Consider the following 24,738-nt stretch of genomic DNA (forward strand, 5'->3'; position numbering starts at 1 on the left):
CCATGGCACCCGAGAAGCCCCCAGTATGTCCCCACCCCACCTACAAAAGCTGGGCACCCTTTGGCTGGGGATGTAGAGCCATGTGCCTCTTGCAGCCTTGTCTGACTTTGGGGGGCTCCGCTGCACCCCATGGCACGGGCAGGCACCTAGTGCTCCTCCCCAAAACACCGACGCTGAGTGCGCGAGCAGGCGGGAGCAGCGAGGGAGTGGGCAGGAGCAGGATGGGGGATGCAGAGGGATAACGAAGATTCTCAGCTCTCTGTGGTGTCTTTTAGGCAACAGGTCAACAGACGCTCCCATCAGGCAGTACGAAGGTTGCAAACACGCAACATTATTTAATTTCAGGCTAAACGGACAGCAGCTTCACAGGAGAATGGGAACAGCACAGCTGTGTCCCTCTGTGCTGGGCGATGAGAGTCTAGAAGCTCCCTCTTCTGTTCCGCAGCTGCGGGATTTTCAATCCATGATTCGTTTCAGGAACATTAAGGAGCGGGAAGCAAAGGACGAGGCCTGAGGAAAGCAGCGTGCTCTTCCTGGTAGCAGCAGCAGGTACAAACAGATGGTAGAAGATAAACCTGCCCCAAATTAACGACTCCTGGGGAGGACGAAAGCCTCCAGCGCGAGGGCCATAGTTCAGGAGGACACGTGCGATCACAGTTTGCCAAGGTCCCCTTCGAGGGTCCGCACCATCACGTACAGCTCGGCCAAGCCAACAACTGAGGCCACGATTACCGCTGAGAGGACGCGCTGGGGACACAAAAAGAGAGAGAAGTGACCCCGTGTGTGCCTGGAGCTGCTGCCCGTGCTGAGGAGCGCGTTTGCCGCTCTGAGACCAGGGGTCACTCACCGCTGCGGTCTCTGCGAAGACGTACTGGCTGCCCAGGTACGTGCAGGCGAAGGCGGCCGCCACGGTGACAAAGAAGTTGAATATGGTGATGACAACGGCTTTAACAGAGCGAACTGGAGAGAAGGGGGAGAGGCTTTAGGTAAGGCTGGGAGAGCCAGGTGGGGAACAAGCTGTCATCCCGTTGATGGAGCCTGCCCGTGGCTGCCTCGGCTGGGCTACAGCGACGCTCCAGAATGCTTTATGCCTCCAGAAATATTTATAAGAAAAACCAACAGGCTGCTCCTTGACTCGAGCAACACTGTTGTGCATTAAAACCTTTGGTGAGATATTCAGAGAGAGAAGGGCTGTCTGAGATAACAGCTCGCGATGCGGTTGTCCCCAGGACTGCCCTGGAGGTACACGCTGCCAGGCGTCAGCAGGACAGGCAGCCACTCACCTTGCCTCCCAAATTCAGCCAGTGTCCCATTCATCTCCTAAAAGAAGGAATTAAAACAACTTGTGATCTGTTGTATTTTAACATTAACCGCATAATAAAAGCAACACCGATGCCCTGTCCTGTCCCTAAGACTCAGAAGTTCGAGGAGCTGCCGGGGGCCCTGGCTGCAGTTTGTTGGGCTGTGCCACAGCATCGGGTTTGTCTGGGTTTATGTTTGTGGTCTGATTCAATGACATTGAGAAGGAACGCTGGCTTGTCCAGACAGTCACTGTGCCAAAAGATCTCAGTGCTTCCTCAGAAAGAACAAGTGCCCAAGTATTACCTTGTTTTTTCAGCTTTTACCTTGACATGAACGATCTCATTTTAAAACCATGAGGAAAATGTAACTGTTCAGAAAAAGGCAGCACGGATGCTCCCAATAAAACATTCACCATACGTGCTCAGCCTCCCAGACCAAAACCGGAGGTCTCTGGCACACAGAGCTGTTCCCAGACGCCAGCATCTCTTCTGTTCCACCATCCCAGTTACCTCTGCCCTCACCCCTGTATCTGTTGTCTCTGTGCATTTACATGTGCACTCCTCCGGTCCCTGCCCACATTCCCTCCATTCCACACGCACTGCAAGGGGCAGGTTTCCTTTGCCGTATGTCAGGTTGCTCTCGCCCACGCTCTTGAGCACCGAACCCTGACAGCAGGCGACGCGGGGGGCCGCTCACCTGGCCGGTGATGTTGCGGGTCATCCGCCGGTACTCCTCGTTGGCCAGCTTGGCCTTTATCCGCTCCAGCCGGGCCACCAGCTCGGGGTTCTGGGGACGGGCAGAGCGGCTGTAGGGCCGGGGCAGCCGCCACCTCCCGCGGCCCTGCCCGGCCCTCACCTACCCGCGGCGGGACCGGCACCTCGGGCAGGTGGATCTCGCTGCCTTCCAGGAGCTCGTGTAGGTACAGCGGGGACTCTGCGGGGAACGGTCGGTTACCGGCGGCCCGGCCGGTCGCGGCCTGTGGCTCCCGGAGCGGCGCGGCCTACCTGCCTCCCGCAGCGCGGCGTGCAGGCTCCGCAGCAGGCTGAAGGGCACCAGGGCGCCTTCAGACGCCAGTGCGGCCTCCAGCTCGGCCCGCAGCCCGGCGGGCAGCCCCGCCAGCTCGTCACCCTCCACCGCCCTCCGCAGACGCCGCCCGGCCCGCAGCGCCGACGCCATCTTGCCCGGCCGCCGTCGCCTAGGCGACACGGAGCACCATAGAGCGCGGCGGCGGGCTAGAGCGGCGCTGCCCGCCCCGCTGGGGCCGCCGGGAAGCGGAGGGGGGGCGCGCGGTGCATTGTGGGCTGGCGGCGGGGTCGGCCCGGCCGCGGGATGTCGGGCTGCGCGGCGCGGCGGTGCGTGGCGGCGGCGCTGGGCCGGTGCCGGGCCCGGGGACTGCCGCTCTGGGAGCCGCCCGCGGCCCGCGGGCTGCGGCCTCTGGGCGCGGGGGCAGCCGCGGTTCTGCCGCCGCTGCTGCTGCCGAGGCGGCACCTCTCGTCGCGGTAAGGCCTGGGCTGGGGGGGGCCGGGCCCGGGGGGCGGGTTAGAGGGTGAGGGGAGGGCTGGGGAAGGCAGGCGGTGGGGGCTGCGAGGGGGTGTCTGGAGGTGAGGTGAGGGGCCTTGGCGGGGTGTTTGGGGTGGGGGTTGGGGGTGTTGGTTCGTTGTGGGGAGACTGGGAGGGGGTTGGGGGCTGTTGAGGTGGCTGAGGCAGGGATGGAGGAGGATTGGGCTAAAGGGGCAACGGGGCGGGGGGTGTCCAGGGTGTTGGGAAAGGGGTGAGGGGCAAGGAAAGGGGTGACTGGGCAGCCCAGTGTGTACTGGGGATCCCGGGGGGTGTGTGGTACCTGGGGGGCTGTGTGCTCCCTGGCCTGGGGGCTGGCTCGGCCCCTGCACACCCCAAAAACCCCTTCTCTGCTCCTAGAAACCGGGCAGAGGGCAAAGTGCTGGAGCCCGTGGGGGTGTTCGAGGCACCGAAGCAGCATGGCAAATACGAGACGGGACAGGTGAGCGGTTCTGGGGAGCCAAGCTGACCCTGCAGCCTTGTCCCACAGAGACGAGGTGGCCGTGATTTACCCACAAGGAGGCTGCTGTGCTGTAGCAGAAGGCCAGAAGTTTCACAGTTCGGTGCTTGTTGTCACTGCTGTGTCTGCAGTTTGTCAGTCATCTGACAGCAGCAAGTTGATAAGAATCTGCAGCATGATACAACCGCTGCTACAATGGCATTTGCTCTGCTGGTTTTACTTAAGGGTTTTCTCTCTTTAAGAGCAAAAGAGACAGTCACTGAGTTGGAGAAATAACAACAAAACTTGTCATTTTTGTGCTTGTGACTCGCGCATCTGTTTGTGTGATCCTCAGTGGTCTCTACCATGTTGGTCTCCTTTCTGCACTTCTGCCATTCTGTTACTTTATTACTGGTTTAGTCATTTGCTCTTCTGGGATAGAGGTGACATAAATGTCTTCTCTCATCCCACACTGTTTATGTTCCCTCATTGTTTCTGCTCTGGGTTCGCACAGTGGTGATTCTCCCTATATTCCCATCCTACGCATTCATACCCTTTGTAAATATTTCTAGTTTTACCTCAGTTAACAGGTTATTTTTTTTAAACATCAGTAGAGGGCTTTTAGCTTCATGTTTTCTGTTGCATCTAAGTTGATTAAAGCTTGCTGTGGATTCAAATGCAATTATTTGTTCCTTTCAGCTATTTCTTCACAGTGTGTTTGGCTATCGAGGAATAGTCCTGTTTCCATGGCAAGCCAGGCTTTATGATCGAGATGTGGCCTCTCCTGTCACAGAGAAGTAAGGATTTGTTCTGGTTTATACGCTGTTGTACCATTACTGTCTTTCTGTCTGAAAACAGAGCTTTTGTGGCTTTTGTGCCAAACATTGTTGATTGTCATCTCTGCTCATCTGTCATTGTGCAGGTGGCAGACATGAGTTTAATTCTGATGGAACGGAATGATTACAGACTGTGAAATGTATATATTTTTTTAAATCATTGTTTATCAACATGATAAACAATGGTAACAACAGTTTGCTGTCCTCCCATGCTTGAACTCAGTGCTCTGCTTTTCTTTTTAGAAGCGAGAACGCAGCAGGCCATGGTTCTAAAGAGGTCAAGGGCAAAACGCACACTTACTATCAGGTGTTAATAGATGCCCGGGATTGTCCACATATAGTAAGTAACCAGTAATCTTGATACTGGAACTCGAATATCTTCTATATAAATGCTTTAGATGGACAGGCACTGAAAGAAAATGGCTTTGATGGCTAACTTAATTGTTTAGAATTTTAAAACAAATTTGTTCTTCAAGTCATATTTTTCCTGAGAAAGATAATTAGAATGTCATATGGCTGTGTTTGGGACCACGTTTCCCCTGTTAGTGTTCCTATTCTGCTGCACACAGGTCATGATGAATGTGGGTTGCAGCACTGAGAATGCTCTTCACTTATTTGAGTGGAGAACTAGAGGTAAATTGGTTAAATAAAACAAACGTTACATGCTTTAGAAACCACAATAGTAAACTGAAATGTGGCTGGAAACTGGCCCACAACAATCCATACTGATAATATACCTCCCTTTTTCTCAGTCCCAGAGATCACAGACAGAAGCAGTGACGTTCCTGGCTAATCATGATGACAGCAGAGCCCTCTATGCCATACCAGGTAAGGAAAATGCACCTGTAACCTCTGGGCAGATGTGGATTATGCTGAGGTGAGGTCAGAGATGTCACCAACAGCCAGTTTCTGCCAGTGAAGTAGCAGCTCCTGCAGGATGATCCCGTAGTGGGTCTGGCTGTGGCTTGGGGCTGTGCCAGAAACAACAGAACAGCTGGGGTACCTGAAGTACATACATGAAGCCGTTTTGGATGGCTGGAAGTTGGGCAGAGTCCGATGGGACGCAGGCATGGCTGCTTTGAGCTCTTGAGACACAGATCCCGTGTGCACACCCTGGGGCAAATGGGCTCTTCTGCTTTATTACCAGCTTTCCTCCTGTCCTGTACATATCCTGCCCAAAGTCCTTTTGTGGCAGTGTGGTTCCCTTCCCTGGCAGCCTGTCTTTATCAGAGAAATCATTCTGTGGAGGTCTTGCAGGAAAACGCTGCCAAGGGTTATTACTGGCCTGTTTCCTCCATTCTTGCCTGTGATTTTGGCTGCTGCCACCAAAAACCTGAACATCTCAGTAGTGTGATCTATTTCTCTGTCAGAGGTCATCTAACCTGCTCTTTGCTTAGTAAATTCAATCACTTTTGGGGTTTCTTTTTCAGGTTTAGACTACGTAAGCCACGAAGATATTCTTCCCTACAGCTCCACTGATCAAGTGCCCATCCAGCATGAGCTCTTTGAGAGGTTTCTCATGTACGACCAAACAAAAGGTAAATTCTGCCTTCAGAGGGAACTTTTCAGAGGGAGATGCTTGAGGTACTCGATAACAAGTACCCAGAACCCACCGTCTTGGATACAGTGTAAAAATCATGGTCTGTTTTGGAGTTTGTTAACGTAAAGCCTCCTTTAAATAATTTTCTGTAACTATGAGAAAGGAGTTGCTTTGAGGGGAGAGCACTCTGGTTACAGTACGCCTCTCCTCATCCACTCTCATCTTTCCCTCCCCACAGTTCCACCTTTTGTAGCCAGGGATACGCTGTGTGCATGGCAGGAGAAGAACCACCCCTGGCTCGAGCTCTCCGATGTGCACCGAGAAACCACCGAGAACATCCGCGTCACTGTCATCCCCTTCTATATGGGCATGAGGGTAGGTCTGTGTTGCACGTTGCTGTTTTAGTTGTGTGATCTGTTCAACTCGCATGTTTTTCTAAGACCGGTTTACTGACTGAAGGTATCTTCTGCTTACTGGAGAAATGACTTTTTAATCACAGTTGCGCTTTCGTTGTCATTATGTTCAGCAGAGGTACGAACTCAAAACTGTTTTGTCTTGCGTTTTTGGAGAACAGCTCCTGCAACTTGGCTTTTGTGTGTTATTTGTAGGATGGGAAATACCCTGTACTGTTCTTCAGAGCAGTGTTAGCAAGATATTGAGGAATATGAGGAATAATTGAGGAAATGGTCCTTTACTGCCTCAGTCACAAATGGGCATGGGTGGCACCAAGTTCCTCTGCACCGTGGCAGGTGGAGGTCTTGGTGTGGAATTGCAGCTTCTGTGGAGCCCAACTGATGTTTGTCCTAACCTCGTCAGAAAAACAGGTGCCTGAAGGCCAGGAAATGGGTGTTTCTAGATCTGTAGAAAGTGCGTAATTAACATGGAGACCAACCCTCTGTGGTCATGAGATCCTTGCAAATCTCCCATCTCATGATTACATGCCTAGAGCAGGGGCAGTGCGGGCAGTCGCTGCTTCGCAGAGCAGCTGTCTCTGCGCTCACGTGAGTTGTCTGCGTCAGTCTGGCACGGAGCGAGAGCCCCTGTGCTTGTGCCCCGCTGACAGCTGAAGAGGTTTTGGCGCTGAACATTGAAGGGCAGCTGCTAAAGTCTTTTGTTTCTTTTGACAGGAAGCCCAGAATTCCCATGTCTACTGGGTAAGTGCCTTTTATTTCACCAAGCAGCTAAAGGGAAGGAGTTTTATTTGCTGTGGCATCATTGCTGTGTGATAAGCTCTGAGGGAGAGTGGCCCTTGCCTGGCAACTGTTTCCCAGTGTTGGCTATGGGTTATCAGCTGTTTCCAGTTCTTGATAAAAATCTTTCTTCTGTCCAGTGGCGCTACTGTATTCGCTTGGAGAACCTTGACAGCGAAGTTGTACAACTCCGAGAACGGCACTGGAGGATATTTAGCCTGTCTGGCACCTTGGAAACGGTCAGGGGCCGCGGCGTTGTAGGAAGGGTAGGTATCGTGTGGTGAGTTTTGGGAAGCGCAGCTCTTTGCTGGAGTTCTCTCGCTTGGGTTGATTTGCCAGTAAGTTGGTTAGTGGGCAGGAGAAATAGATGGAATAGGAAGCTGGCAATGAAAACAAAAAATCACATGAGCTTTTCATCCCTTGTTAGTATGCTTTAACTGAAACACACTGAGCAATAGAGAATGATCCTAAATGATCAGTAATGGGAAAACTGGAATAATACCTGATTCTGGCACTACTCACTGGGTGAGTTGTTTGCTGTGTAATTGGTAGTGATTCTCAGATGTGGATCTCCCAGTTTTTCTTCTCGCTATATAAGTTTCCCATTGCTGCCCATCTGTGGAGAAATGTTAAGATCCATTGCTGATGCAGAGGGGTCTTTTGTCTTCTCAGGAGCCAGTTTTATCCAAAGAACAGCCGGCGTTTCAGTACAGCAGTCACGTCTCCCTGCAGGCATCCAGTGGCCACATGTGGTAAGAAGCGCTTATTACTGCAGTAGTGCTTTAGCTATAGGACCCTGCGCTGAGCTGGGATGCGGTTTGCAGTCTGGAGTTACGGCTGAAAGGTGGGTGGAAGTGGACGAGATATATTTGATAGTTAAAACTTCCCTGAGCTTCTCTATAGCAGTATATCAGTTAGTGATAAGGTCTGTTGATTCTCTGCACCAAGAGAGGTTCCAGGCTGATTTATCCTCCTTCTGTGGTCTGTGCTAGACTGGATTTGAATAGACACAAAGCATTTCTCTGTCATCTGCTGCTGTTCTTCCTTTCTGTCCCTTTCGGTCCCTGGTGCAAGAGGCAAAGCTTCTTGCCGGTGTTTCCCTGGGAAGCAGGGCTGTCTGCACCGGTGTCATCTTTTTTTAGAGAGGTCTGGGCTTCAATTCTGTCCCTGAGTGAAGCTGTGCAGTTCTGTGCCCACAAAGAATTGATACATGGGGTTATTCCATGTTTAGGTCAGATAAGGCCTTCAGTCTAAGTGGTAGTCAAGTCTCTACTTCTGTAAGCACAGTTTGGAACGTGCTCAGCTGAGTTGTTCTTCTCCTGTGCCACAGGGCTGAAGCAGTTTCCCCATTTGCGTTTCAGCTGGGTTAACACATTTAGTGTCATCTCTTAGTGGACAAGAAATGCACAGTCACCTCCTGCCTTCTGTGCCACAGGTCTTTCTGGCCTGTATTTTTTAAGTAAATCTGAGTTAAGCTGCCTTGGTACTGCCTTTGAGTTGGGAAGAGCAAGGGAGCAGCTCTTTGCCTATAGGATACACCCTTGTTTTCCATGTTAATGCATTTCAAACTGCTCTATCACATGCCCTGAGGAATAAAACCAGCTCGTTCAGTAGTTTTTCCCTCTCTGCATGAATCCTGAAAAAGGAGACCAAGTTTCTGCAGCTCAGAAGCTGCTCAGCTTGAATTCTGGTGTTCAATTGCATCCTCTCCTTCATGAGAACCTGTTAGTTTATCTCGATGATCATCCTGCCCACATCATATTGTGCAGTACAGTTGTCTGTAGTTCAGGGCAGTAAAAGTTCTTTGTTTGCACAAGGACAGGCAGATTCAGTTCTGAAATGCAAAGCAGAAGCTATTCCAAATTACATCTATGGTGGGATTTCGCATTGTCGCAGACTTCTTACCCAGTGGAGCTTCTGCCAAAGAATATGAATCTGAATTTACGTGTAATCAGTTTGTAAAAATAGCTCAGCTGGTTCTGTCTCCTGTGGGGTGGGAGTTAGGTAAACACTGTCACAGATGCTTGGAGTGTGCTTACCTCCTGGAGGCTCCGATCGTGACATCTTTATTCAGGAAACGTCTATATGTGATGTAAAGTGCTTGGGAATCTCCCAATACATGAGTCATCCTGGCAGGCAGGTGTCTTGGCTGCTGAACTGATTGCACTTGCTGGACCGGCCTTGCAAACGCAGCCCTGGAGTCCCTGCGCAGGACATGGAAGAGCTCACGGCTTTACCTTCCAGCTGTGTTTGTCCCCGGCCTCAGCGTGATCTCTGCCATTATTTTGCAGGGGCACTTTTCGATTTGAGAGGCCTGATGGCTCCCACTTTGATGTCCGAATCCCACCCTTTTCTCTGGAAAGCAACAAAGATGAGAAGACCCCCCCATCCGGCCTTCACTGGTAGAGCAGACCGAGCGCCAAGCCCCAGAGACCTGTGTGTGTTGTAGACCTTTGCTTCCCCATTATGCTGCAAACAAGAACACGGAGCTTTTAAACGTTTTAAACCATTTTTGTTTTAACTGTTGTCTAACGGGGAGGCTTTTTTTGAACTCTAATACTGGCTCTCTCAGGCTCCTTGTAAACATAAGCTGTGTTCCAGTTAACCCTTTCCTCAGCTGGGGGATGTAAACCTGTGCTGCTGCAGAAAACCGGCGCCACAGCAGCCTCGGACCCTTCCCAACATGTTGTGAATTCTCTGCAATGTGAGTTTTCTCTAATAAACTGGCCCTTCCAGTTGCAACCAGTCTTCCTTTATAAACCAAGGCCCAGGCTTTGCATTCAGCTTGCCCCGGCTTGTTGCTCCCCCTTCATTTCCATACGAAGCAGTGTCAGCCCAGGCTTCTTGCCGCTTCAGAAGGCAGCAGCGAGGATGTTTTGGGAGCAGGAATGGGAGCTCAGCCTTCCCGCAATGCAGCTGCTTTGTGGGGTTTAGCCAGCGTGCAGGAGAGCAGCCCGGGAGCTCCGCGTCTCTGGGTTGAGTGCTGGAGTGATGTGGAGCCTGTTGTATCGGAGAACAGCGCAGTGGGGACAGGCGGGTTGGCAGGTGGTGCTGAGCAGCTGTCACGCTGCTTTGTGTGCACAAAGCACCAGGCTGCGCGTCAGGGTAGCACGGGAGAGCTGAAGGGGTCTGGACCCCTGCCAGGACTTGGTTGCTGCAGGGACATGTGTCCCGCCTGCCAGGGGGCACTTCCCCACTCTCGCTGTGGCTGTGACCGTGTTTCCTTGGTTCCTGCTCTGGCAGGAAGAGCTTGTGTTAAGCTGCCATGAGGTCGTGCTTGGCTTTCTGCTCCTTCTGGCTCAGCTCACGGGTTGTGATTTTTGGTGGTTTTGATGGTGTGCGTGGAGGGCCCTGCGGAACCGCATAGGTCAGTGAAACAGCTGTAAGCTTTTGATGTATGGATTGGTGGGAATTCTGATTGTACCTGTGAAGGGCCCAGTGCATAGTGCAGATCAGGTGTGAGCTCTTTTTACAAGACAGGGCAGCTCTGAGGGTTGTACAGATCTGGAGACACATCTGCCTCCCTGGTGGGACCCTACTGGCTGCCTCTGGGTGACTTGCAGGGGCAGAGATAGTTGGCTTTGTGGAACCCTGGGCAGAAAACGTTTCAAACCTTGCGCCTTTCCTTGGTCTTGCTTAAATAACAAGGTGTAGCACTCCCAGGACGGTTGTTTTTCCCAGAAGTAGCTTTGTTGTCCTCTCTGAGCAGCCTCTGTGTGTGTGGCAGTGCGGTGCCATGGCTGTGGGCCACCTTGGCTGAGGGACAAACGGCCTTTGGAAGTGACAATAGGAGAGACTCGTGTGCTGTCCTGCAGCCAGTGGGTCCCTGTTACAGAGAGACTTCATTTCTGCTGCTCAAACAGTATTTACGTGTCACTGGTTTCTGAATTTTGTGTCTTCCTTCCTGTCTGGCAGGACGTGCCATCTGCAAAGTGTTTAGAATGGAAAGTTCCCGCTGTCAGCCTGCTTGTCGGGGTAGAAAACGATCCGTAAAGAACAGCCCCATGTTGCCACCGTCATACTGGTTTCCTTACAGAGGAGAAGGGGGCGCTGACACCCCCACTTTTCCCTCCTGCATAATTGCTCAGCCGGGGTGGCAGCTGCCCTTCCTCTCCCCTGGGTTACCAACTGCAGCTTTGCTGCCAAATCCAACACTGTGGTAAATGTTTAACCCCGTTCCTTGCCTGCCCTTGTTTCAGCGGGGCTGGGGACCTGATGTTGCTGGTAGTGTCACCGCGAGTAACCGCAGGGTCCTTGGGCTCTGCCAGCGCCAGCCGTGTTTGGTGTGACCGGTGCAGGGTGCAGCTGAGGCCTTGGGCCCAGAACACACGTTCTTGGCTGGATAACACCTTGTTCTTCGCTGGGGAACATCTTAAGAGCCGAGGTGACAGCGCTGCGGTGACAAAGTGACGCGGGGAGTGCGGGAACGTTTCCCCTCACTGGCTCTTTGCCGAGGGGGAAGAGCCGCGCCTGGGCTGGGCCTTTCCTCAACCGCTTCTTCCCGCAGAGCGCGGACGGGCCCTCCGCTCCCTCCTGTGTAAATCCCCGCACTGAGATCCCCTCAATAAAGCGCTGAGGAACGGCTGTCACTCCCGTCTCTCCTTCCTGCCGCCGGGCACCGGCTCGGGGGCTCGCCCCGGCCCCGCAGCGCGGCTCTCCCGCCCTGCCCTCCCCGCGGGGCCGGGCCGGCCGCTGCTCCCCCTCAGCGCCACCCCCAGCCCTCCCGCCGCCATCTCAGCGGGCTGCGCTCCGCCTTCCCGGCGTGCCCCGCGGCGCCGGAAGTGACGCCAGCGGAAGCGCGGCGGAGGCGGCGAGGAGGCAGCATGGTGGCTGCGGGCGCGCACCGGCCCGGGTCGCTGAAGCAGCAGAACAAGGCGCACAAGGGCGGGAAGCACAGCGGGGCCTCGCAGCGCCGCGCTGGAGGTGAGGCGGGCGGGACCGGCCGCCTTCTCCGCCGGCTCCTCCGCCGGATTTCCCTCCTTACCGCTCTCTCCCCGCAGGCCGCGTCCCCGTCAAGGCCCAGCCCCGCCGGCGGCTCCGTGACCTCAGCCGGGTGGACCGGCGGCACCAGGCGCTGCAGCTCCGGCGGCAGCGCAAGGAGGCGGTGAGGGCGGTGCGGGAACCGGGGCGGTGCTGATGTTGCAGGGGGAGCGGGAAACGGGTCGGTTCGGGTGATTGTGAGGGGGCTGGTGGGGCCCTCGTGTGGGGGTGTCCCTGGGGACTGGGCCAGTTCGGGGCTTTGTGGGGGGATCGGGAGCTGCACCGGGCAGAGGAATGGCTGCTTGGGTGTGTTCAGTTGCGGGCAAGCAAGAACATTCCACTTTCCCAGCTTGCAAACCAAGGGCATTGCGCTTTGCCTCATGTCCAGTCTCTACATAGCCATTGTTTCTCTGTTGAGTTCCTGTTATGCCTAGTTTTCCTATGTTAGGCCTAGTCTTGTTATATTGTGCCTAGGGGTTTCCAAAAGAGTTTTTTTCCTCTTATCAGGCAAGCAAAGTGTTACAGGACAGAGCAGCTTTGGGTTGAGCTGCTGAGGGATCTGGGGTTGATCTGAGGGACAGGACAGGAACTGGATCGGGGCCGGGGTTCATGCTCTGCAGTTGTGCCCACAGGTGCTGGCGGAGAAGCGGAGCTTGGGCAGCCGGGATGGGCCCCCACACCTCGTGGTTGTGGTGCCGCTGCACTGCAGGGCTGCAGCCCACGACACCCTCCGCCTGCTGCAGAGCCAGGACTCGGCTGTTGTCCATGTGGATGAGGGGAGAGCCGGTGGCTTTGCGCTCCTCTGCCCCCGACTCAAGCAGCGCTGGCGCTTCGTGACAGCACAGACAGGTGAGGAAATGCTGTTGTTGCTGTGGTTCTTGGCTCTGTACCCCTGCCAGCCCCGGTAACAGGTGTATTTTGTATGTAGGGGAGCTTCACGCTGTCTTGGACCTCGCAAAGGTTGCCGACTCCCTCCTGTTCATCCTGGATGCTGCGGATGGCTGGGACAGTGCAGGGGAGCACTGCCTCTCCTGCCTCTTTGCACAGGGGCTCCCCACTTATGGTGAGGGGGTGAGAAACATTTAGGGCTTGTAGTGGGGGCTGAGGGGGTGCTTGATGGGGATTTGCTGTTGCAGTAATTAAAAGCTTCATATGTTAAAAGGTGATCACAGGTCTTTGACCAGCCTGTTTCTGAGCACTGATCAGCCAGGTTAATGCCATTCTTGTGCTGTCTTGTACTACTGCCCTGGTGGGGAGTGTTGGAGATAAAAGGGGTGTTTATGTGCTTTGGGTGCACGGTGGTGCTCAGTGTTGTAACGGTTATTTGGCTGTGCAGAGCTCAGGAATTCAGGTGCTTTCCTGCTAAGTTCAGTTCCTGGGTCCTTATCTCTGTGGTGTCATCTATGCTCAAAATGTTACCTCTACAGACAGGTTTTTCTGTCCTGATTGTTCTTTTGAATGGGTGACGCTGTCTTTGTACCCTGTAGTGTAAATCCCTTTGGTTATTTGGGTTGGTGATGTCTGAGTTTGTGTTGATGCTTGGTAAAAGGGGTGTTGGAAGTTTTACCATCCTGAACTCTGTTCTACTCGCTGCTTGGTAGCTCTTGCTGTCCCAGGGGGCACCGACTTGCCACCGAAGAAGCGGATAGATGCCAGGAAGAAACTTGCCAAAGCCATTGAGAAGCGCTTTCCTGAGGCCAAGTTGTTCCCCCTGAACACGGAGCAGGAATCCTCACTGCTGCTGAGACACCTCGCCACCCAGAAGCAGCGGCATCTCGCTTTTCGGGACCGGCGGGCTCACCTGCTTGCCTACACTGCCGAGTTTGTGCCTGGCCAGGAGAGTGACCTAGTTGGGACCTTGAAGGTGTCCGGCTTTGTCCGGGGACAGACCCTTGACGTGAACAGCCTGGTGCATATCGTGGGGCATGGAGACTTCCAGATGAGCCAGGTGGATGCGCCCCCTGACCCTCTCTCTTTGAACCCCCGCGTGGTTAAGGGACAGAAGAGGAGTCAGGACACGGAGGTATGGGCGTGGGGGAGGTCAGGCCTTTGCGGTTCTGTTAGAACATGATGTTTGTGAACTTCCATCACGAAAATACAACTGGGTGTATGTGGTCAGGGGGAGTTGTACCAGAGCCAGCAGGGCTGTATTCGGTGCTGAGCTGAGGTTCCTTGCCCACAGCATGTAACAAATGTTATATTACGATGTAATGAACATGATAGCAAAGGGAGTTTCACTTCGAACTGATTGCTAGCTTCAGTTATGTGTATTCACATTTGGAAGCTCTGCTCTTGCCCTTCAGGATGACTCTGTAAACGGTACCGATGAGATGGAGGAAGATGTTAAGGTCCTGATGAAGGTGGATCCACACAAGCAGGAGTCTTTGCAGTCAGAAGTGGTTCCTGACCCTATGGAAGGGGAGCAGACGTGGCCTACTGAAGAAGAGCTGCAAGAAGCAGAGGGTGAGTAGCAGCAATACTGCTGTACCTTTTCCTTGTCCCTGTTAAGGGGGTTGTTAGAAACCCTGTGTCACTGGGATGGCTGTGAAGAAACATGGTAGTTGGGAGCCCAGGGCTTCCATTCCTTGTCCCATCACTTCACTAGCAGGCTGCATGCTTTGCCTGGCAGTTGGCAGAGTTACATTTCAGCTGCCTTTTCTGCGCCCTGACAAGTTCTGTGCTGGGAAACAGCAATTCTGGTCTAGAGCTGATCTTGGCTCTCCTGGTGTAAATGTTTCTGAGGGAAAGGAGAATTGTTGCTTGGTTAATTATTGGTGGGAAATCTTACAGCTTCTTTGAAGGCAAACAGGAGGGTGGTGAAGGTCCCCAAAGGCACTTCCAAGTACCAGGCTGCCTGGATTGTGGATGATGGAGAGGAGGGCAGTGAGAAAGATGATGATGACGACGATGAAGATGATGACATGGATGATGACCTGATGGAAGAGGCAGTTTCCCAGGTACCTCCAAGAGCTGATTTTGCAGGTGATTTCCATGGCACCACCACATATCCCAGGACAATGCTGTCCTTCCTGCTTGCTCTGTGCAAGGGCAGAGCACAGAGCCAGGACTTGCCTGGGTTTCCATTGTTAAGTTTCTCATGTGTATCATGTTGCTTCTGTGGCTTGTTAGATACTGAAATGAGGGACTCTGGTGTAGCTTGGGTCACGATTCATGCAGGGTTTGTGGTGCTGCCTGGACATGAACAGCATGCATGCTCATGGACTCTGTGCTGTCCTGTGTGTCAGGAGGGGGAGAGCAGTGGTGAGGAAGAGCCTGCAGAAGAGGAATGTGAGACCATGACCGTTTCCGAGTGCTTGCGGGATGACCAGTACGATGAGAAGATGGAGGAAGATGAGCAGATGCTGGAGAAATACAAACAGGAGAGAATGGATGAAATGTTTCCAGATGAGGTGGACACGCCACGTGACGTCCCTGCCAGAGTCCGGTAAGAAACAGGTTACTTTGCTGGGAGAGGAGCTGGGAGGTGCCCTTCTGTCTGGTTTAGTGAGATGGGGCAGGAAGCCTGTGATGTCTGAGCCATGGTGTCTGAACCTGGCTGAAGGATTCTTCTGAAGACGCATCCTTAGGCTCTGAGGCTTCCAGGGGATGCAGGAGTTGGGGGCAGTGGATGGGTCTGCGCAGGGAGAGGGAAGAGGATGGCAGAACCCTGATGCAAAGGAAGGTTGTTTGGGGACCCGGCTGCTGTTTCAGGTTCTCTCTGCACTAAGATCTTTTTTTGAGAAGCTTTGCTTTGCTCCTTTTGTCCTCTCTGAAGGTGACAGACCACAGAAGGTGCTGGCCGCATACCTCGATGGGTGAAGTGGTTTGTCTTTCCTGTTATCTGTTGTGTAGGTTCCAGAAGTACAGGGGACTGAAGAGCTTCCGGACTTCTCCATGGGACCCCAAAGAGAATCTCCCAAGGGATTATGCCAGGATTTTCCAGTTCCAGGACTTCTCCCGAACCAGAAAGCACCTCTTCCGGAAAATAGAGAAAGAGGAGACAGAAGGAGCCTCGGTAGCTCCCTTTTCTCTTGCCGATCTCTTCCCCTACCGTGTTCCCTTGCTCCTAATAGGAAAGACTTATAAGGGAGGAGGCTGGGTGGATCAGCTGGCTGGTTCTGGGCATGAGGCCATGAGTTCAGATGATACTGTTCTCCTGGATTCCTTCTCTAACCCTGGCATGTGTTACTTCTGATGCTTCTCTTTTGAGAGAAGTATTTACAAACGATCCTCTCTTGGCAGGTTGGCTGGTACGTTACACTTCACATCTGCAACGTTCCTGTCTCGGTGATGGAGAGCTTCAAAGAAGGGAAGCCCTTAGTCCTGTTTTCGCTGCTTCCCCATGAGCAAAAGGTGACTAAGTACAGCCTTGCTGATATCTTGTAGGTGTGCAGCTCCTTGTCTGATTCCTTCAGGCTGAATGGGTTGGAGATGCTCTGGCTGCTGAGGGTTTGGGCTGAAATCTCCCCACATTGCTTGCATTTCTAAGTAGGACCTTCCTTTTGGTCAGAGCAGGCTGAAGCTGCGAGGAGTGTTTAGGCTTGGGTGCCTGAGCCTGGGTGAGATATCTGCTTTGGTGACAGCGCTCCTTTGGGAAGCCATTGTCAAGGGTATTCGTCTCTGCAATGTCCCATTGCTTTCTGCTCCATCCACCATCGCTCATCAGCCCCTCACACTGCTGCCTCTCCTGCAGATGTCCGTGTTGAATTTCCTGGTGCGTCGACACCCGAGCAACAGCGAGCCAGTGAGGGCGAAGGAGGAGCTGATCTTTCACTGTGGGTTCAGGCGCTTCCGAGCATCCCCCCTGTTCTCCCAGCACACCTCAGGTTTGTGAGGGAACGGGGCTGGGGGTGTTTCTAGGGCAGGAAGCCTGTGATGTCTTAGCCGTGGTGTCTGAACCTGGCTGAAGGACTCTTGTGAAGACTCACTCCTAGGCTCTGAGGCTTCCAGGGAGAAATTAAATAGTGAGGAGTGGGTGGGCTTGGGCAGGGTGGCTCCCTGGTCCAGGCAGGGCGGTGGGAGGCTCTGCACAGTGAGCTGGTAGCTCAGAGGATTGTCTTTGCTCCTGGATACGCTCTGCCAGCAGAGGAGAGGTGTTGTCAACTGTTTTCCTGAAGCTCAGGGCCTGTTTGCCAGGGAACTATGGGCCCATGGGTGTTTCCTAGAGCTCTGACCATTGATCTTGGCCTGAACTTGATGGTTACTGTTCTGTCCTAGCTGACAAGCACAAGCTGGAGCGTTTCCTGCGCCCAGATGCTGCCCTGGTGGTGACTGTTTACGCTCCCATCACTTTCCCTCCTGCTTCAGTGCTGCTTTTTAAGCAGAGAAGTAACGGTGAGTTGAGAAGTGGCATCTGGGAAACAAACATCAGCTAACCCTTCCCATACCCCACTTAGTATATCTATCCAGGAAGTATGACTTGAAAAAGCTGTCCCCTTCGTGCTGTTTGAGAAGATTAACACATTTCCATCCCTGATATCACTAGTACCTTTGGTTGTCCTTGCTATGGGGTTGCTTTGGCCCTGCAACCATTTGAGGAAGGGAGTTGTGTTGAGGGAGGTGATGGAGGCACCTTGTCCTGGTGCATTAGTGACTCTGCCTTGCAGCAATGCACGACCTCATCGCCACGGGTTCTCTGCTTTCCGTGGACCCCGACAGAATCGTCATCAAGCGGCTGGTGCTCAGTGGCCACCCTTTCAAGATCTTTGCCAAGACAGCTGTTGTGCGATACATGTTCTTTAACAGAGGTATGGCCTGTCTGTGTGGTGGGAAGAGGGGACACAGCAGGACTCCCGCCCCATGGGAGCGTTTGTGTTGGTACAGCCACATCAGTTTTCTTACCTGCCTCTCGTGTTTTCACCCCCAGAGGATGTGATGTGGTTTAAGCCAGTGGAGCTGAGGACAAAGTGGGGTCGTAGAGGACACATCAAGGAGCCATTAGGTAGGTCTGGTTCTGTTTCTCTGTGATGCTGAGCAGGACATGGTCCTGCAGGGCAGAAGGGACAGCTGATGGCCTCTTGTGCTCTCTGCCTAGGGACCCATGGCCACATGAAGTGCCATTTTGATGGACAGCTCAAGTCCCAGGACACGGTGCTGCTGAACCTCTACAAGCGCGTTTTTCCTAAATGGACTTACGATCCCCATGTTCCGGAGCCTGTACCATGGGTGAGGAGTGAGAGCACGCTGCTGCTGCAGGAGGTGGAAATGGAATGAGCATCCAGTTTGTGCCTTAGCTCCCAGAACACTGTTCTCAGCTCGTGCACAGTGAGGACAGCACTCACCTCTTGGACGTATTACTGCTGGGGTCTGTACAGGGGTGGCTGTCTCAGCAGCTGCTGCTCAGGTACCAGCTAGAGCTATTTATTTTAATGGAAAACGTTTTCAGAAACAGTTAAGTGCCTGTGTTTTGGTGGTGGCTGGCTGTGGAGGCCAAAGGGGGAGGCTATGCGCACCCCTTGTCTTTTGAACCCCGTGCCCCTCTGGGGCTGTTGTCTGTCCCTCGTGCCCTGCCATAGTGGTGGGTGCGGGGATTTTGCTGTTTTGAGGATGAGTTTGCTGGGATTTATTGTTGATGCTGAGAAAGAAAAGTGAAGTAGCAGCTGGAGAGAGGAAAACAAGCAGTGCTTTGTTTCCAGGTCTCTCAGTAGTGACTCTGTTTTGGAAGCAAGTGCTGTAGAGACCAATGCCAGCTTCCCTTATTCCTCCACAAAAACTTTCAAAGGCTTGGGGTTGTTCATCTGTTTTTATAGTAGCGCACAAACCAGACTGTGCAAACCCAGAGCAAGGTTTCCGTTGCTTTAGACATCGCTCTGTTCTCATTCCGCTTTCCCAGGGAGCTCTGTGAGCCAGGTCAGGGAGCTCAGGTCCACGTTTCCCCCGCACAGCACGATGCAAACATTCTCCACGTCCCTGGGGACTGCCTGGAACTGCTCTGAGAGCACAGCTGCCACTCCCACACCCGCGGTTGGCTCGATCAGCAGCTTCATCCTTTCCCACACCAGCCGCGTGGCTCGCTGTTGGGACAGAGCAGCAGCTGTCACCCCAGCAGCCAGCGGAGGCTGTTCTGGGGCTGCAGAGGGCAAGGCCTGTGCACGTCTCCCTGCAGCGCTCTGGGAAGGGAGAGTGGAACTTCTGCCAACCCCTTCCAGCTGGAGACAGGGTGTTGTGCAGCTGCAGTGGGGTGCAGGGGCTTGTGCTGCTCTGGGAGGGCGGAGGGGTGAGAGGGGAGGGGCAGGGCAGGGATGGAGGCAGCTGCCTGCTGGCAGCTACCGTGAGAAGTGAGCTGGGAACATTTACCTTGATTTCTTCCTCTGAGACTGTCAGGACATCATCGACCAAATCCCTGATGATGGGCCACGTGTTTGGTCTGATGCTGGTTTTAACGGCATCTGCGATGGTATCGGGCAGGTGAAGGCTGGGGGTCAGCTCCCCCCTTACCTTGGACTGGTAACAGTCGTCCGCGTTGCGCGGCTCGGCAGCGAACACTTTCACATCTGGTCTCAGAGCCTGCAGAGAGCGGAAGGAGCCGCGCGGTTGCAACTACATTGTGTGTGTGCAGGGGCTGAGTGTTCCACGCCGCTGCCGTGCAGGCCCCGGGCACCCCAAGATTTCCACAGCTGTCCTGGGAGCCCTGCTCTTCCCATGGGGAGACGCAGCTGTCACCTACCTTGATGGCAACTGCCATTCCCGCAACCATTCCTCCGCCTCCCACGGGAACCACCACCGCGTTTACCTCGGGTGCCTGTGCAGAAAGGAAGCGTGAGTGCTCCTGGCACCTCCTGTCCCCCCTTTTTGCTGTGCAGAGCCCTGGGCTGTGTGTTTCCCTCACCTGCTCCAACACCTCCAGGGCGATGGTGCCCTGTCCCGCAATCACCGCTGGGTCCTGGTTGGGGTGCACCAGGACTCCTCCTGTACTCTGGATGACACGAGCTGCTGTCTCTGCTCTGGACTAAGGGAAAGAGTGCAGGTGGTGTCACCTCTCCACTCTGGTTGGGCCATGTCCCCAGCCACTTTCTTAGTCCCTTACTGTGTCACTGGGCTCGCAGGGCACCAGGGTGGCACCGTAGGAGCGGATGGCGTCTTGCTTACAGCATGGGGCTGTGTGGGGCACGACAACGTAGGCAGGAATCCCTGTGTGATGGAAGAGGAGACAAATCCAACAGCCAGAAAGCTGCAGGAGTGGGTTGTACCTTGCCTGTATTCAGGAGAGGGATAACCCTGCTCATCCCCAGGGGTGGCAGAACGAGGCTCCTGGTGCTGCCTCTACCCAGGGAACCACTGCCAGCCCTGTGCCCGGCTGCTCTCCGGGCTTGGAGCTGGGGGGACGCGTTACCTTCTGCCTGGGCAGCGCAGGCGAGCGCCTGGCCGTGATTCCCGCTGCTGTGTGTCACGACAGCTCGGGGCAGGTCCCGTCCAGCGCACTCACTGTCCTCAACCAGGCTCCTGACCGCGTTCAGCGCGCCGCGGATCTGCAAGGAGAGCGCAGCCCCCTCAGTGCCGCTGCAGGCGGGGAATCCCCGGCCTTCCAGCCCACCCAGTGCCCGGGGAAGCGCTGGGGTCCCCGTGTGGGGTGGCAGGAGCTTCGGAAGCTGGTGGGTGCCAGCAAGAAGAGATCTGCGCGCCGGGGCTGCCCGGGGGCTGACACCGGGCCGAGGGCTGGAACCGCCCCCACGCACCTTGAAGGAGCCTGTCCTTTGGAACAGCTCGCACTTAAAGAGCAGCCTCCGGCCGGCCAGGCGGTCCATGCCGCGGCAGGTGAGCACCGGGGTGCGGTGCAGGCACTCCCGCAGCCTCCGCTCCGCCGCCCGCACATCGGCCAGACCCAGCCCCGCCATGTGTTCGGCCGTGTGCGGGGGGGCAACGCGCATGCGCGCCGCGGTGTTTTTGGCCCTGCGCGGCCGCCGTCCGCCTGCCGGCCCCGCCTCCGGCGGAGGGAAGATGGCGGACGGGCTGGAGCGCGTCCGCGTCTCGGCCGCCGAGCTGCGGGACATGGTGGCGGCGGAGGCCCGCGCCGCGGCTGCCGGCGGGCGAGGTGAGGGGGCGGCGGGGGCCGGAGGATCGGTGGTGGGAGCTGGGAGCCTCTGCTTGGGTCTCCCCTCTTCTCTGCAGCGGCACCTGCCCGGGGTGGCTGTGCTGGGGGCCGCCCCCCGCCGGGCCCGCGTCGCCCCGGACACGGTTGTCGCTCGGTGAGGGAACGCCAGCGCGGGCGCGCAGGGAGCGGGGCCGCTGGGAGGCAGCGGGCTGCCCCGGGGCGGGTCGGTCCGAGCCCCTCGGGAGCTCCTGCGGCGCCGGGTCTGGCCCCGGGAGCGGCGGCTCCGAGTGTGCGGAGCGGGGCCGGTGCCGGTTACCGGCGGGAGGGAAAAGTTGAGGAAACGCAGCGCGTAACGGCCTGGCTGGGCTGAAACGTTTGGCGATGCGTTGGGCTCCGGCTTTGGGCTCTGCTTGCTGGTGAGTTTTTGTATGTAGAATCATTTTGGTTGGAAGAGACTCTCAGGATCATCGAGACCAACTATAATCTAACCGAAATCTGGCACTAGATCATGTCTGTAAGAACCTCATCTAAACGCCTTTTAAACCCCTCCAGGGATGGTGACTCCCGCACTGCCCTGGGCAGCCTGTTCCAATGCCCAACAGCCCTTTCCAGGAATAATTTTGTCCTAATGTCCAATCTAAACCTCCCCTGGTGCAACTTAAGGCCATTTCCTCTTATCCTATCACTTGCTACTTGGGAAGGCAGCAGAAAGGCTCCTGCAGCTGCTGCTGAAACCTGTAAAGCTAAAACTTTACACCTGGTTCTTGCATGTGCACGTTAAAGTCTTGCATTGTGCTTTATCTGTGGCTTTCTCAGGTTGCTGTCCCTTTGAGCAAAACTGTTGTGGGATGTAAGTGAATCAGGCCAAAAATTTGGTCAGCATTATTGTACTTTCTCATTTCCTACTCTTGCTCTGTGATTTCCTGTAAACCTCGACAGAGGATTTCAGGTCTGTTCTCTTGGACCTGCCCTGGGGGCGTTAGGCTCTTTGCTGTTATTTAATGTTTTTCCTTCAATGTTTGTCGTGGCTTTTTGTCCTTAGTTGGTTTGCGGTGGGAATAACTTTATTCTTTCTATTTTTCCTCAGAAAACGTGAAGGAAGTGAAGGAGCCAAGGCATCGCAAGGACAACAGGCGCCCAGACCTGGAGATTTACAAGCCTGGCCTCTCCCGCCTGAGGAGCAAACTTGTGCCGCCAAAGCACGAGGCCTCGGAGAAGGAGTGGAGCAGAGCTGAGGAGAGTGCCAGCGACAAGGGCTCTTTCGGAGGGCGGGCTCCAGTCATGGAGGATTTCAGCAAAGGTGATGGCCCCAAGCAGAACGGTCCTTCGCAGGAAAATGAAGAGACAGAGACTAAAGGCGGTCTTCAGAGCCCAGAGAACTTCTCCAAGCAGCCTGCTGCGGATGAGTGGTGTTCCAAGACCACCAGGAGAACCAAGAAGCCGGACCAGCAGATCTACCAGCCTGGAAAACGCTTGCACTCAGCTGCTAAAGAACTGTCCCTGTGGTCAGCAGCTGAGGAGGTCACTAGTAAAATGGAGCAGCTGAAAATTGAGAGAGATGAGGAGACTGAGAAAGGTACCAGAAAAGACAACAACAGGAAAACCAAATCAAGTAAAGAGGATAGAGAGGGCAGCCAGGCTGGGGAAGGAGTCAGAACCTCCAGGGGAGAAAAGGGAAGACGAACAGAGCGAAGCGACAGGATGAGGAGAACCAGCGATGAGGTGACACAGGGGAAACTAGGCTCCACCAAACGCTACTCCCGCTCTGACAAGCGCCGGAGCCGGTACCGCACCTGCAGCACAAGCTCAGCTGGAAGCAACAACAGTGTAGATGGAGCCTCGCTCGTGGATGGGATGGAGAGGCGACAGGAGCGCGCAAGGGAAAGAATCCGTCCTAGGAAGCAGCTCTCTGCATCCTCCACCGACTCCTTGGATGATGACAGAATCAATGAGGCCGAAGCCTATGTCTCCAGCAGGAATTTGGACAAGAAGAAGCGTTCAGAGCAGAGTCGAGCTTCTAGGAGCGAGAACGAGTGGAGCAGCAACAGCAGGGAAGTCAAGGGACCCTTTCGAGTCACGTTTGACAGCAAGACTATGAACAGGGATGTCAGCTTGGCAGATACAGATAAAAAAAAGCCCCTGAAGGCGTTTGTTGGTGGCAATGACTCAGAGACTTGTGAGGAGAGGAGCCAGAGCAGAGAGCCCCAAGGGAGGGGCCGTGGGATTCTGTTCCTTCCTGCCAACACGGACCTCTCTGCCAGCACCGCCGGCTCCCCCGAACCCGGTCACCCCGGGCCCAGGCTCCTGCTGGGCAGTGCTGGCAGTAAAGGCCCCCGAAGCCGGGGCCGAGGTGGCACTGCTCGCAGGCTGTGGGACCCAAACAACCCAGACCAAAAACCTGCCCTGAAGAGCCAAACCGCTCAGCTTCACTTCTTAGACACAGATGATGAAGTGAGCCCCACCTCCTGGGGGGAAGCCCGCCAGGCCCAGGCATCCTACTATAAGTTCCAAAACTCTGACAACCCCTACTATTACCCTCGGGCTGCTGGTCAGGGCCCCCAGTATCCTTACGGGGGGTACTCCCTGCCATATCCTATGGGTCCAAGCAACGGCGTGTATCCAGGAGCCTATTTCCCTGGGTACCCTGGCCAGGCGGGGCAGTACCTGTGCGGCCCCCTGCCCCCAGCTCCTCTGAGTCCTGAGATGGAGCAGCAGATGCGGAACATGCAACAGCAGGAGCTCAGCAAACTCCTCCGTGAGGCTGGGAATCAGGAGCAGCAGCTCAGCAATCTGCTTTCCAGAGACCGCATCAGCCCGGAGGGGCTGGAGAAGATGGCCCAGCTCAGGTTTGTGGCTGTGCTGTAGAGGAGAGAGTCCGAGCAGTTTCCAGGGTGAACTATCAGAATGACTATCCTGAAAATCAGGCTACTTTGGCATCTGGTAGGCTGGAGATACTGGTATACAATAAGAAAGCCCTTGAGGTGCTGGAGCGAGTTGAGAGAAGGGAACGGAGCTGGGGAAGGGGCTGGAGCACAAGTGTGATGGGAGCGGTTGAGGGACCTGGAGGGTTCAGCTGGAGAACAGGAGCTGAGGGGAGACCTTCTGATCTCTGAACTGCCTGAAAGGAGCTTGGAGCATGGAGGGGGTTGGGCTCTTTTCCTGAGTAACAAGTGATAGGATGAGAGGAAATGGCCTCAACTAGCACCTGAGGAGGTTGAGGTTGGATCTTGGGAACAATTTCTTCCCAGAAAGGGCTGTCAGGCACTGGAACAGGCTGCCCAGGGCAGTGGTGGAGTCACCATCCCTGGAAGGATTGAACAGACATGGAGATGAGGTTCTCAGGGGCATGGGGTAGTGTCAATGTTGGGTTAATGACTGGACTCGATGATCTTGGGGGTCTCTTCCAACCAAAATGATTCTATGATTCTGTATCTCAGAGATCTGGAGATGGGGCAGTGGCTCACTGGCTTTTGATGTGCTGGGACTGTCATGTGCCAGTGGTGTGTGGGTATCGGAAGGAAACTGCAGGCAAAGATATCATTTATCTGAGCTGGGAGCCAAGCCACGGCTTGTTGTGGTTGTGGAATGCTGTGCCTGCGTCACAGGGACGCGAGGGAGCAGGACGAGCACCTGCTGCAGCTCTTGGATTCTTTTTGCTCTTACTGGAGCTGGTCTGTCTTGGTTCCAGAGCTCTCACATGCTTTCAGTATTTACTGGGGGACTTCTGCTTCATTTTCTGCCCTTGCTTCTCTGCTCTCTGATTTGCATTGTGGGCTTCAGGGGCGGCGACGGTTAGCTTGTTCTTCTGAAGCGTTACGTGGGTTCCTGATGCCGTGTAACTGCAATGGCACCTTTGAGGTGCC

The 24,738-nt window shown here is 54.7% G+C and overlaps 5 protein-coding genes across 8 annotated transcripts in view; 3 read left to right on the top strand and 2 right to left on the bottom strand.

Annotated features, from left to right (window-relative positions):
* Positions 1 to 313: 313 nt before the first annotated feature.
* Positions 314 to 2,555, bottom strand: VMA12 (vacuolar ATPase assembly factor VMA12). Its single transcript, XM_080357245.1, has 6 exons — positions 2,307 to 2,555; positions 2,162 to 2,235; positions 1,999 to 2,088; positions 1,284 to 1,320; positions 848 to 960; positions 314 to 747 (listed from the first exon to the last, which is right to left on the bottom strand). Exons 1-6 carry the CDS (start codon positions 2,476 to 2,478, stop codon positions 652 to 654), a joined length of 582 nt encoding a protein of 193 aa, XP_080213371.1. The 5' UTR covers positions 2,479 to 2,555; the 3' UTR covers positions 314 to 651.
* A 24-nt stretch (positions 2,556 to 2,579) lies between these two features.
* Positions 2,580 to 11,153, top strand: POLDIP2 (DNA polymerase delta interacting protein 2). Of its 2 annotated transcripts, none has more exons than XM_080357243.1 (11): positions 2,580 to 2,801; positions 3,220 to 3,301; positions 3,998 to 4,095; positions 4,378 to 4,474; positions 4,887 to 4,962; positions 5,565 to 5,672; positions 5,913 to 6,049; positions 6,802 to 6,828; positions 7,005 to 7,130; positions 7,537 to 7,616; positions 10,780 to 11,153. In XM_080357243.1, exons 1-11 carry the CDS (start codon positions 2,632 to 2,634, stop codon positions 10,802 to 10,804), a joined length of 1,026 nt encoding a protein of 341 aa, XP_080213369.1. In that variant the 5' UTR covers positions 2,580 to 2,631; the 3' UTR covers positions 10,805 to 11,153. The 2 variants fall into 2 exon arrangements, with proteins under 2 accessions (XP_080213369.1, XP_080213368.1); XM_080357242.1 differs by lacking the exon at positions 10,780 to 11,153 and adding an exon at positions 9,156 to 9,370.
* Positions 11,154 to 11,673: 520 nt separating this feature from the next.
* On the top strand, positions 11,674 to 20,296 carry TSR1 (TSR1 ribosome maturation factor). 2 transcript variants are annotated; one of them, XR_013923104.1, is made up of 16 exons: positions 11,674 to 11,787; positions 11,865 to 11,968; positions 12,477 to 12,693; positions 12,773 to 12,907; positions 13,446 to 13,867; positions 14,148 to 14,307; positions 14,635 to 14,801; positions 15,090 to 15,289; positions 15,697 to 15,859; positions 16,087 to 16,197; positions 16,538 to 16,670; positions 17,062 to 17,178; positions 17,451 to 17,591; positions 17,711 to 17,785; positions 17,879 to 18,187; positions 20,283 to 20,296. XR_013923104.1 is itself a non-coding variant. In XM_080357241.1 (15 exons), the coding sequence occupies exons 1-15, from the start codon at positions 11,688 to 11,690 to the stop codon at positions 18,055 to 18,057; spliced, it is 2,424 nt and encodes an 807-aa protein (XP_080213367.1). In that variant the 5' UTR covers positions 11,674 to 11,687; the 3' UTR covers positions 18,058 to 18,398. The 2 variants fall into 2 exon arrangements, 1 of the variants encoding a protein (XP_080213367.1); XM_080357241.1 differs by lacking the exon at positions 20,283 to 20,296 and having other exon boundaries at positions 17,879 to 18,398.
* On the bottom strand, positions 18,579 to 20,678 carry SRR (serine racemase; the record flags this gene model as incomplete). The annotated part of the gene is made up of 7 exons (XM_080357244.1): positions 18,579 to 18,857; positions 19,141 to 19,350; positions 19,511 to 19,585; positions 19,673 to 19,792; positions 19,871 to 19,974; positions 20,177 to 20,312; positions 20,520 to 20,678. 7 exons carry the CDS (start codon positions 20,676 to 20,678, stop codon positions 18,660 to 18,662), a joined length of 1,002 nt encoding a protein of 333 aa, XP_080213370.1. The 3' UTR covers positions 18,579 to 18,659.
* A 98-nt stretch (positions 20,679 to 20,776) lies between these two features.
* Positions 20,777 to 24,738, top strand: part of SMG6 (SMG6 nonsense mediated mRNA decay factor) — a 107,987-nt gene continuing 104,025 nt past the window's right edge. For both annotated transcript variants that reach the window (XM_080357239.1, XM_080357240.1), the window contains exons 1-2: positions 20,777 to 20,875; positions 21,963 to 23,721. In XM_080357239.1, coding sequence (XP_080213365.1) covers positions 20,782 to 20,875; positions 21,963 to 23,721 — 1,853 coding nt within the window. In that variant the 5' untranslated portion in view covers positions 20,777 to 20,781. The remainder of the gene's footprint in view (positions 20,876 to 21,962; positions 23,722 to 24,738) is intronic.

The sequence above is a fragment of the Nesoenas mayeri genome (genome assembly GCF_963082525.1).
Source record: "Nesoenas mayeri genome assembly, chromosome: 20".
Taxonomy (NCBI): Eukaryota; Metazoa; Chordata; class Aves; order Columbiformes; family Columbidae; genus Nesoenas; species Nesoenas mayeri.

Coding starts and splice junctions, on each gene's coding strand:
- POLDIP2 (XM_080357242.1), top strand. CDS start 2,632: ATGTCGGGCTGCGCGGCGCGGCGGTGCGTGGCGGCGGCGCTGGGCCGG. Junction 3,302..3,997: donor GCAAATACGAGACGGGACAG/GTGAGCGGTTCT, acceptor TGTTCCTTTCAG/CTATTTCTTCACAGTGTGTT. Junction 6,050..6,801: donor CCTTCTATATGGGCATGAGG/GTAGGTCTGTGT, acceptor TTCTTTTGACAG/GAAGCCCAGAATTCCCATGT.
- VMA12 (XM_080357245.1), bottom strand. CDS start 2,478: ATGGCGTCGGCGCTGCGGGCCGGGCGGCGTCTGCGGAGGGCGGTGGAG. Junction 1,321..1,998: donor CCCGCAACATCACCGGCCAG/GTGAGCGGCCCC, acceptor TCCTTCTTTTAG/GAGATGAATGGGACACTGGC. Junction 748..847: donor TCTTCGCAGAGACCGCAGCG/GTGAGTGACCCC, acceptor TTGTGTCCCCAG/CGCGTCCTCTCAGCGGTAAT.
- TSR1 (XM_080357241.1), top strand. CDS start 11,688: ATGGTGGCTGCGGGCGCGCACCGGCCCGGGTCGCTGAAGCAGCAGAAC. Junction 15,290..15,696: donor GACGTCCCTGCCAGAGTCCG/GTAAGAAACAGG, acceptor TCTGTTGTGTAG/GTTCCAGAAGTACAGGGGAC. Junction 16,198..16,537: donor TGCTTCCCCATGAGCAAAAG/GTGACTAAGTAC, acceptor CCTCTCCTGCAG/ATGTCCGTGTTGAATTTCCT.